Consider the following 15,004-nt stretch of genomic DNA (forward strand, 5'->3'; position numbering starts at 1 on the left):
CCATTTGTACAAATTCTTAGATTTTATTATTTCCAGCAACCATCAGATCAAGGCCAAATGATAGTTGATATGCTCTAAGGGAAAACATGTGCTAATTCTCACTCAAAGTTCCTTCTCAAATGCATTAATTGTTTATGAAAGAACGAAGAATTCTTTATTAAGCTATCATTCAAACTTAATAAAGACATTAATCCTACCAAAGCCAGTTATTCAAGAATGAACCCAGATCACTAGAAGCTAGCTGAAAAAGAATGTAAACAATTATAGTAGCAAGGGTTAATTGAGCTGTCTAATTCTCAATGGCATGCCAGGCTTTGTATGTTAACAAGAGAGCTAAACAAGTTAGACGTATATTGAAATTAGTCATCAAGTACCAGCCTTTTAATCAATTCCTCCTTGATGACAAATTTTCATTGCATAATAGAAACTCCATTTTCTCAAGTTTTGCCAATGCAAGAGTTTTCTCAAAATTTGATCTCAATGTTGGTTTCTAGCAATTAGGTATTTGTCTTGAAGAAAGGCCAAAAATAGGGTCTTCATACCTAACCATCACTACTAATGGATTGTATTACCATTTTGAGCTCAAAACGGCGTTATCACTGTTTCAAAAGATAATGATAAAAATCTTTCATCCCATAATGGACTAGGCTCTTATTTATATAGATGATATCCTTTTATTCGGCCTAGAGGAAGAACCCTACATTCAATTCCTTTAGCATTTCACAAATTGGTCTTAAAATATGGAATCATGCCCTTAAAAAAAAAAGATGCAAGTATTCAAGTAAGAGATCGACTTCCTTAGAATGCATATTAACCAAGGAAAATACCAGCCAAACCCTCACATTGCTCAAGAACTAATCAAATTTTTAGACCAAGACCTCACAAAAAAGTAAGTTCAACAATTCCTTCGAATTGTTACCTATCTCAGAGATTTTGTTCAAAATCGTTTGAAATACATTAACCCTCTAAGAAAAATGCCAAAGAAAAACTCTCTAGAATGGGGAATCTCCCAAATCAAGGCCATTCAAAAACTCAAAAGTAGGCTACAGAATTTGAAACCTCTCCAAATTCCTTCCAATGGTAAAGAATCTTTCAAACAGATGCCAATGATAAGTATTAAGGAGTAGTACTTTTTTAAGAAAAGGAAGGAAAGCGATAGATATGTGCATACAAAAGTGAAAGATTTTCAAATTCTGAAATGCACTATCATTTGACCTTCAAAGAAATCTTGGCAGTTATAAGGGCAATCTCTAAATTCAAGTTCCATTTAACTGGACACCATTTTGTGGTTGAAATGGATATGTATTCATTTCCACAAAATATGCTCAAGTGCAAACAGAAGGCAGTTCCACATTCTCAGTTGCTAAGATGGGCAAAATGGTTCTCAAAGTACTCTTTTGATACCAAACATATCAAAGCAGACAAAAATAAACTTACAAATTTTCTGTCCAGACTATCTTAAGACCTTAAAATCCTAATGTTCAGGCTAAAACCTTTCAAGTTTACACCTAAACCAGGCACTTATATCACTGAGTCATCCTTATCTTCCTCATCCTCTACCATAGTGGCACCAAATCTCTATCTAGATTACCCACATGAAGTACTTAAACAAGTACAGGTAGGAACATTCCACCAAAAGATTGAACAACTAATTTTTGAATACCAAATTTAAATCTTTCATAAGTATGGTGGTCTTATCCTCAAACTTTATGGTCTTCACCCAAAATATCCCTTTATCCATCCTTTTTACTATGAATTCATGGAGCTTTTAGAAAAATTAAAATGGATATTCTAGTACTTGACCCATAAATATCACATTGGTATCCAACTCCACATTATGGATTTTTTGAAATTCATAGAACAATCAATTAAAGAAGAAATAGAAACATGGAGAAAGGACTTTGTAGATTTCCTCACATGGTTTTATCTGCTCCCATATTGGAAGGAATTAGTCACATCAGAGGCAGGAAAAAGAAAATATGTTGTCATATTTATCCTCTACAAGCCTTGGTATTTTGTCACACATGGAAAAACCACCCAGCTTGGCACATTCCCCTCTGCATGGGCATACAGATCATTCCATTGCAATATCAGGGAACTTGATCAAGAATACAGAACATTTCAAAGTGTATATGCCAACATAACAATACTATTCTAGATCATATCTAGCCTTCATTGGAAGCATAAATGTCTTGGGATTATTTCCCCAAGACACTTAGACCATATCATGATTAAATAAAAGCAGCATTAAAAGAATACAATGAAAGAATCTCTAATCCTCATGAGTGGTTCCCATTGGGAATATGGAGAGATAAATGAAGATAAACTTGCACAACTCTCTATAAAGCCACCATGTGTAACATGCAAAAGACACTGTGATACAGACCTCGAGGCACTCTCTCTAGACATGTACATATGCAGGGAAAGAAAAAAGCAGAAGATTGTGGAACTCAACCTCACTTCAGAACTTACCACAGACTATGACTAAAGAAGGCCAGACGAGCCGTGTTTTGTGGTCAGTGCATACCTATTACCAAGATCACTTTTTTATTATGATCTCTTTCTCAACACTACCTTTATTGGTATAAGAAGAAATGGTCATCATAGACTTTGCTTAACCTTAAATAGCCATACAAAATGATAGCTCTTCATTAATCACACCACATTCTCACCCCAATTTTGGGTTTATTTTTTTTAGTCAAATTACCTAAAACATTAAAGCATGTATTCTACTTGCTCAAATTACTTGCATTTATTTTGATGTAAAATAAAACTCAAGTAGCCCAAACAAAAATTATTTATAAATATAAAATTGCAATTTGATATGTGAATATTCAAGTCAATGCATGTATTTCTTAGTAAAAGAGTTGCGTTAAATCTCTTTTTCTCAATAAAAGAAATAAAAACATAATGCTTGAAAAAATTATTAAATTTTTAAAGAAAATTTAAATAAATCATTATTATTTTATTACATTTAATTAAATTTTTATATTTTTATTTTAAACCAAATAAGTATTTATAATTAAAAGTTAACTAATTACTATTTGGCAAAATATCTTTTATTACTTTATACTGATGTGGTACTAATATGACGTTGATATGAAGAGTGAATATCAAAATATTATATTAACGTGCTACGTCATTATCTATTATAATAAATTAATATGTCAAGTGATATTTTGATTAACAATGGTTAATCAATCATTAATTGTAAACGTTTATTTAATTAAAAATAAAAAAAATAATAACTTGATGAATGATAATAAAAAAATAATAATTTATTTAAAATTTTCAAAATAATTTAGAGATTTATTTAGATATTAAATGTAAATATAATCACATATGATCACCTATAAGATAAAAATTTAAATATTTTAAAGAAACAACTGTACAATCTATTGTATCGGAAAGAATAAATTCCTTATTCAAAGGTATTATTTTTTTATTTTTAAAATCAATAATGGTTATATTATATACCCAAGAAATGCATATCTCATATCGCGAGAAATGAAAAAGAGAAGACTGTAGAGTAGAGTCCGTGGATGGGCATCGAGAAGATGGGGCCATGTCCGACAAGCACCCAACGACAAGCCGACAAGGTGGGACCAAACATCAGAAGGCTCGACACGTTGGAAGCGTGGGACCCCACCCCGTATTTATCACAAGTAAGGGACCACACCGAAAAAGGGCCAACCCTGAGAAGCTCAAACTCAAAGCAAAGCACACGGGTTTTGAATGAAAAATACAGGGACAGCTCGACACAGACATAGACCACATCAAACGTCCATACAGACCTTTCTTTCTTTTTATAAACCAGGTTTGAGTTCCGATTTATAGATGGTTTTCAGGTCCGAAAATAACATAAAAATAAGAATGCAAGATCGAACACTGGCTTTTCTTCTGATTGGAGTCAGTAGTTTTTGTCTGATATTGACGGCGTACGGTCGTGTCTGGAGGCCAGGAGACAGAGTCCACGCTGGCCCAGATTTTCATTTTACTTTTTTATGTTAGATAGGCGGTTCGAAAGGGTGGGACCCGGGGGGGAAAAATGGCGGAGAGAGTTAAGCCAGCCATGATTGAATACATTCGAATCATTATATGTTTCCACGCCTTTCCTGCTGGTTCTCTGCCACGTGACAGCTTTAGTTCTCTGATTGTGACACCTGTCTTGGGTTTGGTATTTGTTAGCATCAGATTTAATTGGAAAGCGAAGGCGGTTTTCTGTCATTATGGAAATCAATATGAACGGGGAATTTATGTTCACAAATCAACAGATATGGTCCCTACTTATGACAAAATTTTGGTAATTACAAATATTAAGAAAAATACATATATTATTATTATTATTATTATTTTTTAAGAATCTTATCTTATGAACAAAATAAATATCTAGCTCTACATATTAAATTAATACTCATTCTGTTTCATTTTGTTTTTCATTTGATTTTTGTGAAATTTAAAACAAAAACTTCGATTTTATTTTATTTAATATAAAAAATATTATTTTTTATACAATTGAAAATCATAAAAAAAAAGAAAATTAAGTATTAAAAAAAAGCACAATTATGAAACTTCCAATAAAAAAATAAACAAAATAAAATAGGATTAGATATTTCCTATACAACTACAAGGAACATTTACATTTATTTATATTTAACATTTAAAAAAAAAAAAAATCATGTCATATAATCTCAATACTATTTTATATTAGAACATGATTAACTTGCATAGAATTTAAAATAAAGGATCATACATACCCACCATTTTATTTTGTTTTATTTTATTTTAATGATTCTGTGAGAGAAACAAAATGTTCTCAATAGAAAGAAAAGAGAGAATTCGTTACAGAGGGTAACAGTCGCTGCATTCAAACATTATTTATATAAGCTTCCCAGAAAATGAAAAATGGAGGAATATGGAAAATTGCAAATATAGTTTAAAAAATGGATTTTCATATTCAAATATCACAAGGGACTCAACATTTTGCCTTTCAGGGTTGTGTGACCCCGGCACTAGCACTGCACCTTCAACAGACAAATGAATCCCTCTCAAAAGAATGTTAATGAATTCTGTCTGTCTGAAGATGAAAATCAATTGGTCTTTCTCTTACCATATTTTTTATGCTACAAAAAGAATGCCAAAATTTTAACAAATTTTATTTTTTCCAGGGACACATGAGATATGGATGTCTTCTTATGATATCTCATCAACTGATGATACCAGCATGACAATGAGAGGGGACTCCAAAGGGAAGAAAAAAGTTCACTACTTCCTTGCTATTGGTTCTCATTTCTTCTCAGATTGCTGAGGCCTGCATTCAGTGCATGCTATGCAAGCTGGAGAAGGGGTTTTTTCTAAGAGACTAATTCGTAATGTTTGCTGCTTCTCTTCATTTCCAGGAACATGAAGGAGAGCTTCCATGATTAGGATTTCCCAGTCCTGAGGCAGAATATAGGAATACCAATTATCATCTGCAAAACAACCCCATTTCAAAATGGCATCAGGTTCAAACAGAATAGTATTCCGACTAATGAATTATTTGGACTAAGAGAGTTTAAACTGACAATTTGCTCAGAAAAACACAAACTGCTAATATAGCACTTTCCAGTTGGAAGCTATTTTACAAGGCTTCCTCTAAGAATTTGAGTAAATCCAATTAGATTTGCAAGCCAACCAATAAATGATACATCAAAGGTGAGTGATTTTTAGGGATTAGGCTTTTAGGCATGTAATTAATGAGTGGGATTTGAGAGCTTAAACAAGAAAAAAAAGACAGAAGATGTACGCAAGTTCATGAAGCAGATGATACTAACCTCCATTGCGAACTGCCTTCAATTGTAATACTCCAGTGCCTTGTGGTCCAGAGACGGGAAATGTGCAAGATACAGAATGTCTTTTATGAGCTACTGCAAGCGAAGCATTGTACCATGGTCCCTTCTCAATCGGCTCCCCAATAGCATCTATAATTGCCTGATTCTTACTGGCTTTCTCCATGGCCTTGCTGAAAAATTATTAGGCAAAATGGAAAGTGAGAATGTGAAGAAAATCTAATATAAGACATCAATTTACTGATAGTTAATAATAAAACATGCACCCTTTGAGGTTGCTAAACAAAGACAAAGAGGTGTCACACTAGGGAAAAAGGACTTGTTATTACTACAAAAAGAAAAAGGAACAAAGTCATTATTTCATTAGAAACTAGAAATAATAAGAAAATAGAAACTATCCCTTTGTCCAATCTTGTAACAATATCTTATGTCCACCAAACCTATGTTGCAGGGGCTCAAGTACAACATTATGCAGAACAAGGCCATAAAACAAGAAGATAAGCAACAATACTATCTAATTCAAAGAATGTACTGATGCCTTGTTCTGCAAAAAAAAGTAATATAATTATATGCAGGCATCTCTATCAAAGCCATCTGGATAGTTTCATCACTTAATTTAAGACACAGAACAGCATTCAAGTACTTAAGCATTCAGCGTATATTTTCTGAGCCCACAATAGATCCAAGGTACACTTAATTTTGCAGGTGCACCATTGACACTTCCTTTCATATCATAAAATCTGTGTGATAAGACACAAATGAATTTCCTCTCTTCTTCTGTTTACATCCAGAAGAGAATAAAAAATTAGCATGTTGAACACAATCCTCCATCATAAGTACATAAGGCATTTCTAATCCTCCTGCATTATGGAATAAATACCACCATTATTATAAATCTCTGGTTATTTTAACTTTATTACAGTAGGAAATTGAACTGAGAAATTTGACACTTTTCAAGATCATGCAACCATAATATGACAGATTCTGCTAGTCTCAAGGAAAAAATTCTGTATGAACCTAATGTACAAGTCTATTGCTGCAAGTTATGGTTCACAACCTATGTTCAGTGTGGGAGTTCAAAACCTAAATGAGAATACGGTTGAAGGAAATCTTAAGATATACCTCCATTCATCAACTGATTCTCTGCCACAAATGACTCAACAGCATATTATGTTATCCAAAACTATATTGTAGAACCTCATAGGGAAAAAGCTTCAATAAAACCAAGTCATCCACAATGAAGGAATAACAAGGTGTAACAAGAATTACAGAGGCTGTATAAGGCTTAGAGTGTTGCTATAACCAATCACTAGCAACAATGACTATTACAACATGCTGTCCTAAGTCTTCTAAATGTATTAATGTAAATGAATACCTAGGAGAAGCATGTAGGGCAAGTATACTCATTACTCAACACTCATAATTAGAAAAACACAAACACACACACACATGCCACCAGGACAAATCATGAGAGTTTTTGAGCATCTAAACCCTAATATGCACCATCAAGTTTTTCAGTTTCACAACAAAGATGGTATCAAGGGAGAAAACACAAGGCAAAATTAAAAAGAAAATGCAGTAACATCTCATCATGGCCACTAAAAGATCATTGATAGGTCTTGCAAGGATTAACTCTCACTGTAGCAATTCATATTTGATTAATCTACATATTAAAATTACCACAAATACAGTAAGCACTAACCAAGAAAACATAGTGAAAGCTACATTGTTTCATGCTCAGCCAAATGTGACAATCTTGTTTTCCACCTTTGAAAAGGAAAAATCCTTAATAAAACTAAATAGCAGTTCCAGATGCAATGGAACATACCTGCTACAACCATGGTAGATGGCAAGGTCATCAAGAGCACTCAAGGCGACACCACCCGTTACAGTAATCAAGACAAAAGACACTGCTTTACGAACAAAAGACTTGCTCTTTTCTTCATTCACCGAATTTCCAGTGCTGCAGTCACCAACGATCAAGTTTAACTTATCTCTTACATAAAATGTTAAGGTTACTTGAACAAAAAGTTCAACTTGTATGGACCGAAAACCAGTGTGACAACACAAAATTCAAAAGGAACTATATGAACATTGAATTTCTAGTTCTCAGTCTTGGATATGAAACTGAGACTAAAAAGCAACTTTGGGCAAGCTTTTTATCAACAAACCAATGTGTAAATAAATTAAAGTTTCTCGATTTCCCCCGTTTTGTGTACTAATGCAATTTCAATATCAGACAAAAACTCGATGAAGATTAATGGGTACTTAACATTAATGGCTAACTCAATCCAAAAAACGAAATGCTAAAACTTGAAACTCAAAACGAAAGAAAGTGAGTGAAAAAGCTAAGGCGAAAAGGGTACCTTGAGACCTTCGAAGATGGAGAATTCTTGAAGAAAGAAACCAACCTTCTTGCCATCATATCCCTCTTTGTTATGCCCCCCAAAATGGGTCAGCAACCCTTCTCAAAAGCTTGTCCTTCGTTTCTGTTTCTGTTTCTGTTTTGGGTGTGACCGTGTGGAATGTTGCTTGGAGTCAACTCGAATGGATAGCTCGACTCGGTACAAACTCAGAGAAGGAAGCTTGGGCTCCCGACTTGTCGTTGTTTGCTCAATGGGCTTGTGAAATTAGTTGCAACAGGCTGAGTTAGGACCCAATCTTTGTTTATTGTCCACCAATTTTTTATTGTAGGATTTTTGGTTTGGAGTTTTGACGATACATATCATTTAAGAAATTTGGCTGTTAGCACCTCTCATCCAATTCATTTGGCCAGTGTCGGAGACACCACTGTTAATTCTAATTATATTTGCATAGTTGATTAATCAAGTGCAGCATCAGATGAACCCAACTACCACGTAAAGAATAACTTGAAAGATAATTTCTCCCAATTACATGACATAAATCAACCCAATAAAAAGGCTTCTCGATCCTAAGTTGTAACACTCTTTAAGGTTGAACTTGTTCCAGCACGGGCTTCCTTCTATCCACTGATATGAGAAAACAAAATAACATTTGCTGCACTGTAGAAAGAAAAAGTAAACAATATTAAGACAAGAACGAGGAAATCACTTGGAGCAATCCTGTAGAATTTCAAAGTCCATATATATATACTTTTCTTAGCCCTTGTTGGCTATCATACAAGAGTTGTAGATACATTTTGGAATAGTATTTTGGAACATTCTAATAATTCTATTTCTATGTGATTCAAACAAAATCTCCAGAACTCCAATCCATATCCATCATCATACTCAAAATACAGAAACCCACAGCAACCCGCAATCTCTTTCCTCCATCTGGATTACTAGTACACATAGAGAAGCCCGACACTATCATCTCAAATACGTATAAAAGAAGACAAATATACAAAATCATAGTACCTGCTATGAACATAATTTACTATTGGTTGTAGTGTGACCGCAACAGCAGCAGATGAATAACAACAATATTTCATCAAGATTGGAGGCCACCACAAAACTAGCCTCTCTCATCGCCTACCCAATTGTTCTTCTCCTTAGGCCCAGTAGGGCCTTCCTCTCCATACAGCTCAACCGGAAGCTTATAAAAAATATTCTCCACTGAATATCGAAGCATCACAGGCAAAATATTAATAAATTTATCCAACTCAGTTCTAGAATCATAGACAATAGTTGGACCCCATTCTCTCATAAATTGCAACCAGCCAGGCTCAGCTATAACCCCATCTCCGAGATACTCAGCTGCAACAAGTTCGTAATGAGTACTTGAATCTACGTAGAAATTACTACTAACAGCATCGTTTCTAATACCAATTCCTAGTTTTGAAGAACCCTGAATGTAAGCCCCAGGATGAGGATAGCTTGCATGTCCGCTTTTTGATGAGTAAACAATAGCTGTATTCCCTTGTACGTACTCCAAATCATAAGCATTCACCCATACACCACCACTGTGCTGAGAGAAGTATATGCTCCAGAGCTCTCCAGTAAAGTTGCATAGGCGGAGAGTAAAATGCTCCCAATCACCCACATGCTGTCCAATCTTGCTAAGTGCAATATCCATAATACCAATTTTAAGTGTTGCAGGTCCATTAAAGGGACAGAAAATCCACATAGCAATATCAGTGAAAGTCCCACCAAGTGCTGGCTTCACATGAACATAAAGTTTAGCACTTCCCAAGTTCCCTAGTCTGACATTATTTTTCCTATCACCACTTGGCAAGTCTATCCAAAATTCCCCATCATTTCTTCCGCCACTTGGTAGATTTGAGCCATTAACATCAATGCACTCACCTTCCAAGTCCCCCTTTTTGAACAGAAGTGCTCCATTCTTAAAAAACCATGAAACAGAAGATGGCAAGTAGATCTCATCAGGATGAAAGAAGACAGTAGGTCCGTAGTGGTTGATTAGTGCATGAATCTGATCACAGTTTGGCATTGCATGTAGTGTAGGATCTGAATTCTTCAAGCATGCAATAGACAGTTCTTGCCCAGGTGTCCAAAAGCTACCACAAGAAAAAGTCCCCACAGAAACACCTCTCCCCAGCATCCCTCGATGAGAAGGTCTTGTGCTCCAAACTTGAAATGGAAATTCTGAAAATCTCATATGGCCATTATGTACAACTTGATAATTTTCACATCTATCTGTCAGGTCAGCTCGAACACATCTCACTTTATCTAATTTGGGCTTCTTAGGAGTGTTAGTGACCAGATAGCCCATGGACTTGTAACCCTCGGGAGGCTGGGGCAACCAGAAAAAGCCACATCCTTCAAAGCTTTCCTCACTCCTGCCATTTGAACTCCAAACTAAAGAACAATCAAGGGGCTCCCTAAGGGCTGGTGAGGCAACACAGGCAGAGAAATGAGCAGCTTCTGATTCGAAAGGCTTTTCCCGAGCAACAAGAACATAACCTCTTAAAGGCTGGTCATTAGATTGACAATAGTGCCCAAGGCTATAAAATCCATCAGGTATTCCAACTGGTTCATAAAATGTCACACCTTTTTTCTTGTCCCGTAATAGGTTGCTGCTCCAGATGAACTCAAATCTTGAGATTTTAACAACTTCAAGTTCTCCAAGATTTATTTTTCCAGAAGCAAATCCTTGACCTGAAAATGGAGGCAGGCAATTAAGACATTTACATGATAAATCAAATTCAAAAGGATAACAAAAGACTAAACCACATCAGCCCAAGTGAATTTTTGATTTGAAAAGCAAAAGTCTTCTAACATTTCATTTTATCAGCCTCTACTCTGCAGCATATAAACATCACATCAACACTGAAGTTTCAATAATGTACCCTAATATATGTAGCTGACATGCTAAGGGAAGGAGAGTCAAGTCAAAAATGATGAAACAAAGAAACGCTACTCAAACATAAGAGGAAAGTCCAAAAATAATTGTGGAAAAACACTTGACATATCATATTTGTTTACTTTGAATGCAATAAAAAAAAAAGAAAGAAAAGCCACTGAAGTAACAATCATACAATGAAAAATGTTCTTTGAAAAAAAAGAAGACCATAATACAGGATTGAAGAAGTCAACAATATTTCATAGACAGACACGATTTATTAAAGCTTAGCTTATTAAAATATAAATAAACAAAATAGAAAATAGAAGCAACAGATAAAGAGAAGGAAAAGAAAACAAAATAACAAATGAAACAGTTCTAGGAAATTAGATTTGCTATTGTTCAACCAAAATACGAAAGAATAATCAGAGTACACTTTTGGTGGTCCTTGCAGCATAAGCTACAAAGAATTCACAGGAAAAAACTGATTTGTTTCCAGCACCAAATCATCAAATGTTTTTTTTATACTGTCCAACCATATTAGATAGACTTCCTACACTGCACAGGTTTTATATCTGAGTTGTTTCTGTCACAAGCACTGCTTACTTTTTCTGCAGCAATTTTAAAGAGACTAGGAACCAGCCATTTATGATTTTCCCACCCTTGCTCAAAAGAGGTAAAGTTTAGGACTATTTCAGCCTCTCGGATACAAAGATCAGCAGGGGATTAGGAAGCAGAGTTCTACGGGGATAAAATTTTTTCAAAAGGGAGATCTTTCAAAGCTGTAGTTCTCAAGATTTCTTGGTCCTTAAACTTATATCATTGAAAGGAGAAGCATAATAGCATATGCCTGTATGGTAAGATTCCATCGGTGATACCATTAGAGTAAAACGCAATTGCTTTTCAAATGTGGCAAATTAGCCAAACAGACTTCTTTGGTAGAGCTAGGTTCTAAATCTTAGCAGGCAAATGGTTGTTGTTCTTTGAGAAGTTTCTCTGACTTTGTCATTTGTTTAGGCATTTCAATCTTGTTGTTGGCTGTATTTTCCAGTTTCTGCTTCTACTTTTGCTGCTCCTTTTACGTACTATAGCAAAGTTTCTCCTGCTTTCTTTTAAATAAATCAAATCATTCAAGTATTGGAGGGAAAAAAAAAACTTATAACTCAGCTCCAAACTATACTCAAATTCCGAAGTACAAGCTGAATTTTGCAATTCATTCTACAAGGGTAAACAGTATCCCACCTTTCCAGCACCCAAACTGATCACGAATGCCATCTACTCACACATCAATTTGCATCTTTAACGAAACAAATGTAAGGGCCCCGTTGCAGGTCAAATTTTCTTTCTTTTTAGTTATAATTTCTTCATTCTGGTAATAAGTAAAAAATCAATGCCTGAATCACCCATCAATCACAGAAAAATGCAACAAAAACTTGAGCCCAGAAATCCAATCAACCAAAAAGAAACCCAGAAAGGAAAAAAGAAGAAGCGAAGTCATCAGCCAAATAACTGGAAACAAATAAAACTCGAAATTCAAAAACGCAAAACTGTTTTAGAAATGGAAAATTGAGTACCTTGAGGCCATTGGGGAAGCGGGGCTGGAAGCGAGAAGGTTTCAGGCTCACAAGGGAACAACTGGTCCATTTTATTCCAGTAGAAGCATTTGCACCCAAACATCTCTCTTTTGATCTCAACAAGCTCTCCAAACTGAAAATTGTTGATGATATTATGCTGCTGCTGCTGATGATCTCCAAACTGGGTGGCATTATTTGATAGATATTCCGAAATTCCTTTGAGAAGAGAGATCGAATGTCAAATTTCGTGGGTCCCCGTTTTTTGTGATCTGCAACGCAATCAATTTTTGCACATTATTTTGGAGCATCATTAGAATTTGAACATGTGTCGGTGTCCGTGTTTCATTCCCTCTTTCGAAGTCTTCACGCTTCTGACCTCTCTCTCCACTCTGGACCCACCCCTTCATTCGTTTTTTTAGTATAATATATGTTCATTTGGGTTTCGCTTTTTCATTTTATTTTTTATTCAAATTTATATTTGTTTCATGATATTCAACATTTATTTATTTTAAGTCAAATCATGCAATTAATCTTTGTGCTTTATCAAAGCAATAGGTTTAATTCCTAAATAATAATTATTACATCATTCTTGGATGTTATGCCATCAAATTTAATGTTATGTTAATATAGACAAATATTATGTCAATATAAATAATGGAGAAATTTTAACACCATTAATGATTAGATTGGTATTGTCAATTTTTAAAAATAATAAAGATTTAATTTTAATAAATTATTGCATAAAGATTAAATTTATCATTTTAACAGAGTACATAGACTAAATGTATTATTTGATTTTTTTTATTATTGTCAGTTAAAATCTTACTACGCAAGTATACGTATCGAATAGATAATATATTAGTAAGGTATCGATCCCACAAAGAATTAATCTAAAACTTTACTAAGTATTAAAATTAGAACAATTTAATCTTATCCAAATAATCAAAATTAAATAATTAATTAAAACTAAAATTAAAACGAATAAGAAAAATCAAAATAATAACTTGAGATAATATCAAATCAAACAAGCCTAGGATTACAATATTCCTCACACTTCATCTAATTCTTACCTCTCTTACTTAACTTATTTCAATGGGTTGAATTACTAACCTAGAGTCCTAAATTATTTATAAGGGTCTCCTGACTCAACCTATAAAAATATCTATTTTAATCAAAACATTATATCCCTATGTGATTTGAAATTAAAACAGACTCTTTAAGTTCAAGCTCTAATCTGGCTACATACGGCCTATAAGTATATCCCTATCCTATACGCAAATCAATTAATTTGATCGTATGCTATCCCAATTTTAGTCTACTCTAAACTCCCTTTTCCAAGTTTGTTTAGGGTCCTAGGTCAATTTAATTAGTGATCAGGCAATTAAAAGCAGTAAGAACAAATTGAAATAAATAATTCAAATCTCATTAAAATAAGCAAGAAAGAGGTTAAAAACTTAGACTACATGTGAGTTCAATTGCAATCATAGAAAAAGAAAATTAACTACTCATACTTGCAAAATAAAATAACATTGTATAAAATTCAACAATTGAAAGTATCAAGAAAGATAAAAGCTAAGGAAGAAAACAAAACAATATTTTTCCACCTTGATCTCCTAGTTTTAGCCTCAACTTGTAACTTCTTGAATCTCTCAAAAGTTCTCTTCCTCATGTTGTTAAACATATCCTATTTATACTAATAAACTTAACCTAAAGTTCCTTAAGCTGACCTAAGGTTTAATTGGGCTTAAAAGTATACTAAAAGGCCCAAAAATCAATTATCAATTTTTACAATTTTCAATTCCCGGCACAGTACATTTAGCTATTTTTTTGACGCGATTTTCTCTATCTTTAAAGCAGAACTGAGTAAAGTGATCTTCATAAAAGTTGTAGCTCTGTCTCTTAGCTTTGCACTGGTCTAAGAATCGCATCATTTGGAGTCCTGTAGCTCGAGATATGGCCAAAATACTGAAGCATATGCAAGCAGATTTTGGGTCTGTCTACACCTTACTTTCCAAAATTAAGCCCAATCACTTTTAATCCTACAAAAGAAATATAAAAACTAATAAATAATAACCAAATTAACATGAATAACATAAAATTAAAATAACTAAATTAAAAGTAACCTAATTATAAAAACAACTAAAAATAAGTAAATTATAATTAAAAATTGAGGACTTAGCTGATATTTAATAACAAAATTAGAATAAAATAATTCTATAAAATAGAATTATCAATTATAAAAGTAACACACTTTTTCCTATTGAGTATTCACAAAGTTTTTTCAATTACGAAGTATTTAATTAGCAAAAGAAATTTTGAGTAATGAATATTAAATAA

At 33.8% G+C, this 15,004-nt stretch overlaps 2 protein-coding genes across 2 annotated transcripts; both read right to left on the bottom strand.

Moving 5' to 3' along the window:
• On the bottom strand, nucleotides 4,917-8,392 carry LOC18613064. Its single transcript, XM_018114079.1, has 4 exons — nucleotides 8,195-8,392; nucleotides 7,657-7,791; nucleotides 5,814-6,001; nucleotides 4,917-5,471 (listed from the first exon to the last, which is right to left on the bottom strand). The coding sequence occupies exons 1-4, from the start codon at nucleotides 8,251-8,253 to the stop codon at nucleotides 5,287-5,289; spliced, it is 567 nt and encodes a 188-aa protein (XP_017969568.1). The 5' UTR covers nucleotides 8,254-8,392; the 3' UTR covers nucleotides 4,917-5,286.
• On the bottom strand, nucleotides 8,901-13,044 carry LOC18613065. The gene is made up of 2 exons (XM_018114078.1): nucleotides 12,668-13,044; nucleotides 8,901-10,909 (listed from the first exon to the last, which is right to left on the bottom strand). Exons 1-2 carry the CDS (start codon nucleotides 12,768-12,770, stop codon nucleotides 9,306-9,308), a joined length of 1,707 nt encoding a protein of 568 aa, XP_017969567.1. The 5' UTR covers nucleotides 12,771-13,044; the 3' UTR covers nucleotides 8,901-9,305.

The sequence above is a fragment of the Theobroma cacao genome, chromosome 1, assembly GCF_000208745.1.
Source record: "Theobroma cacao cultivar B97-61/B2 chromosome 1, Criollo_cocoa_genome_V2, whole genome shotgun sequence".
Taxonomy (NCBI): domain Eukaryota; kingdom Viridiplantae; phylum Streptophyta; class Magnoliopsida; order Malvales; family Malvaceae; genus Theobroma; species Theobroma cacao.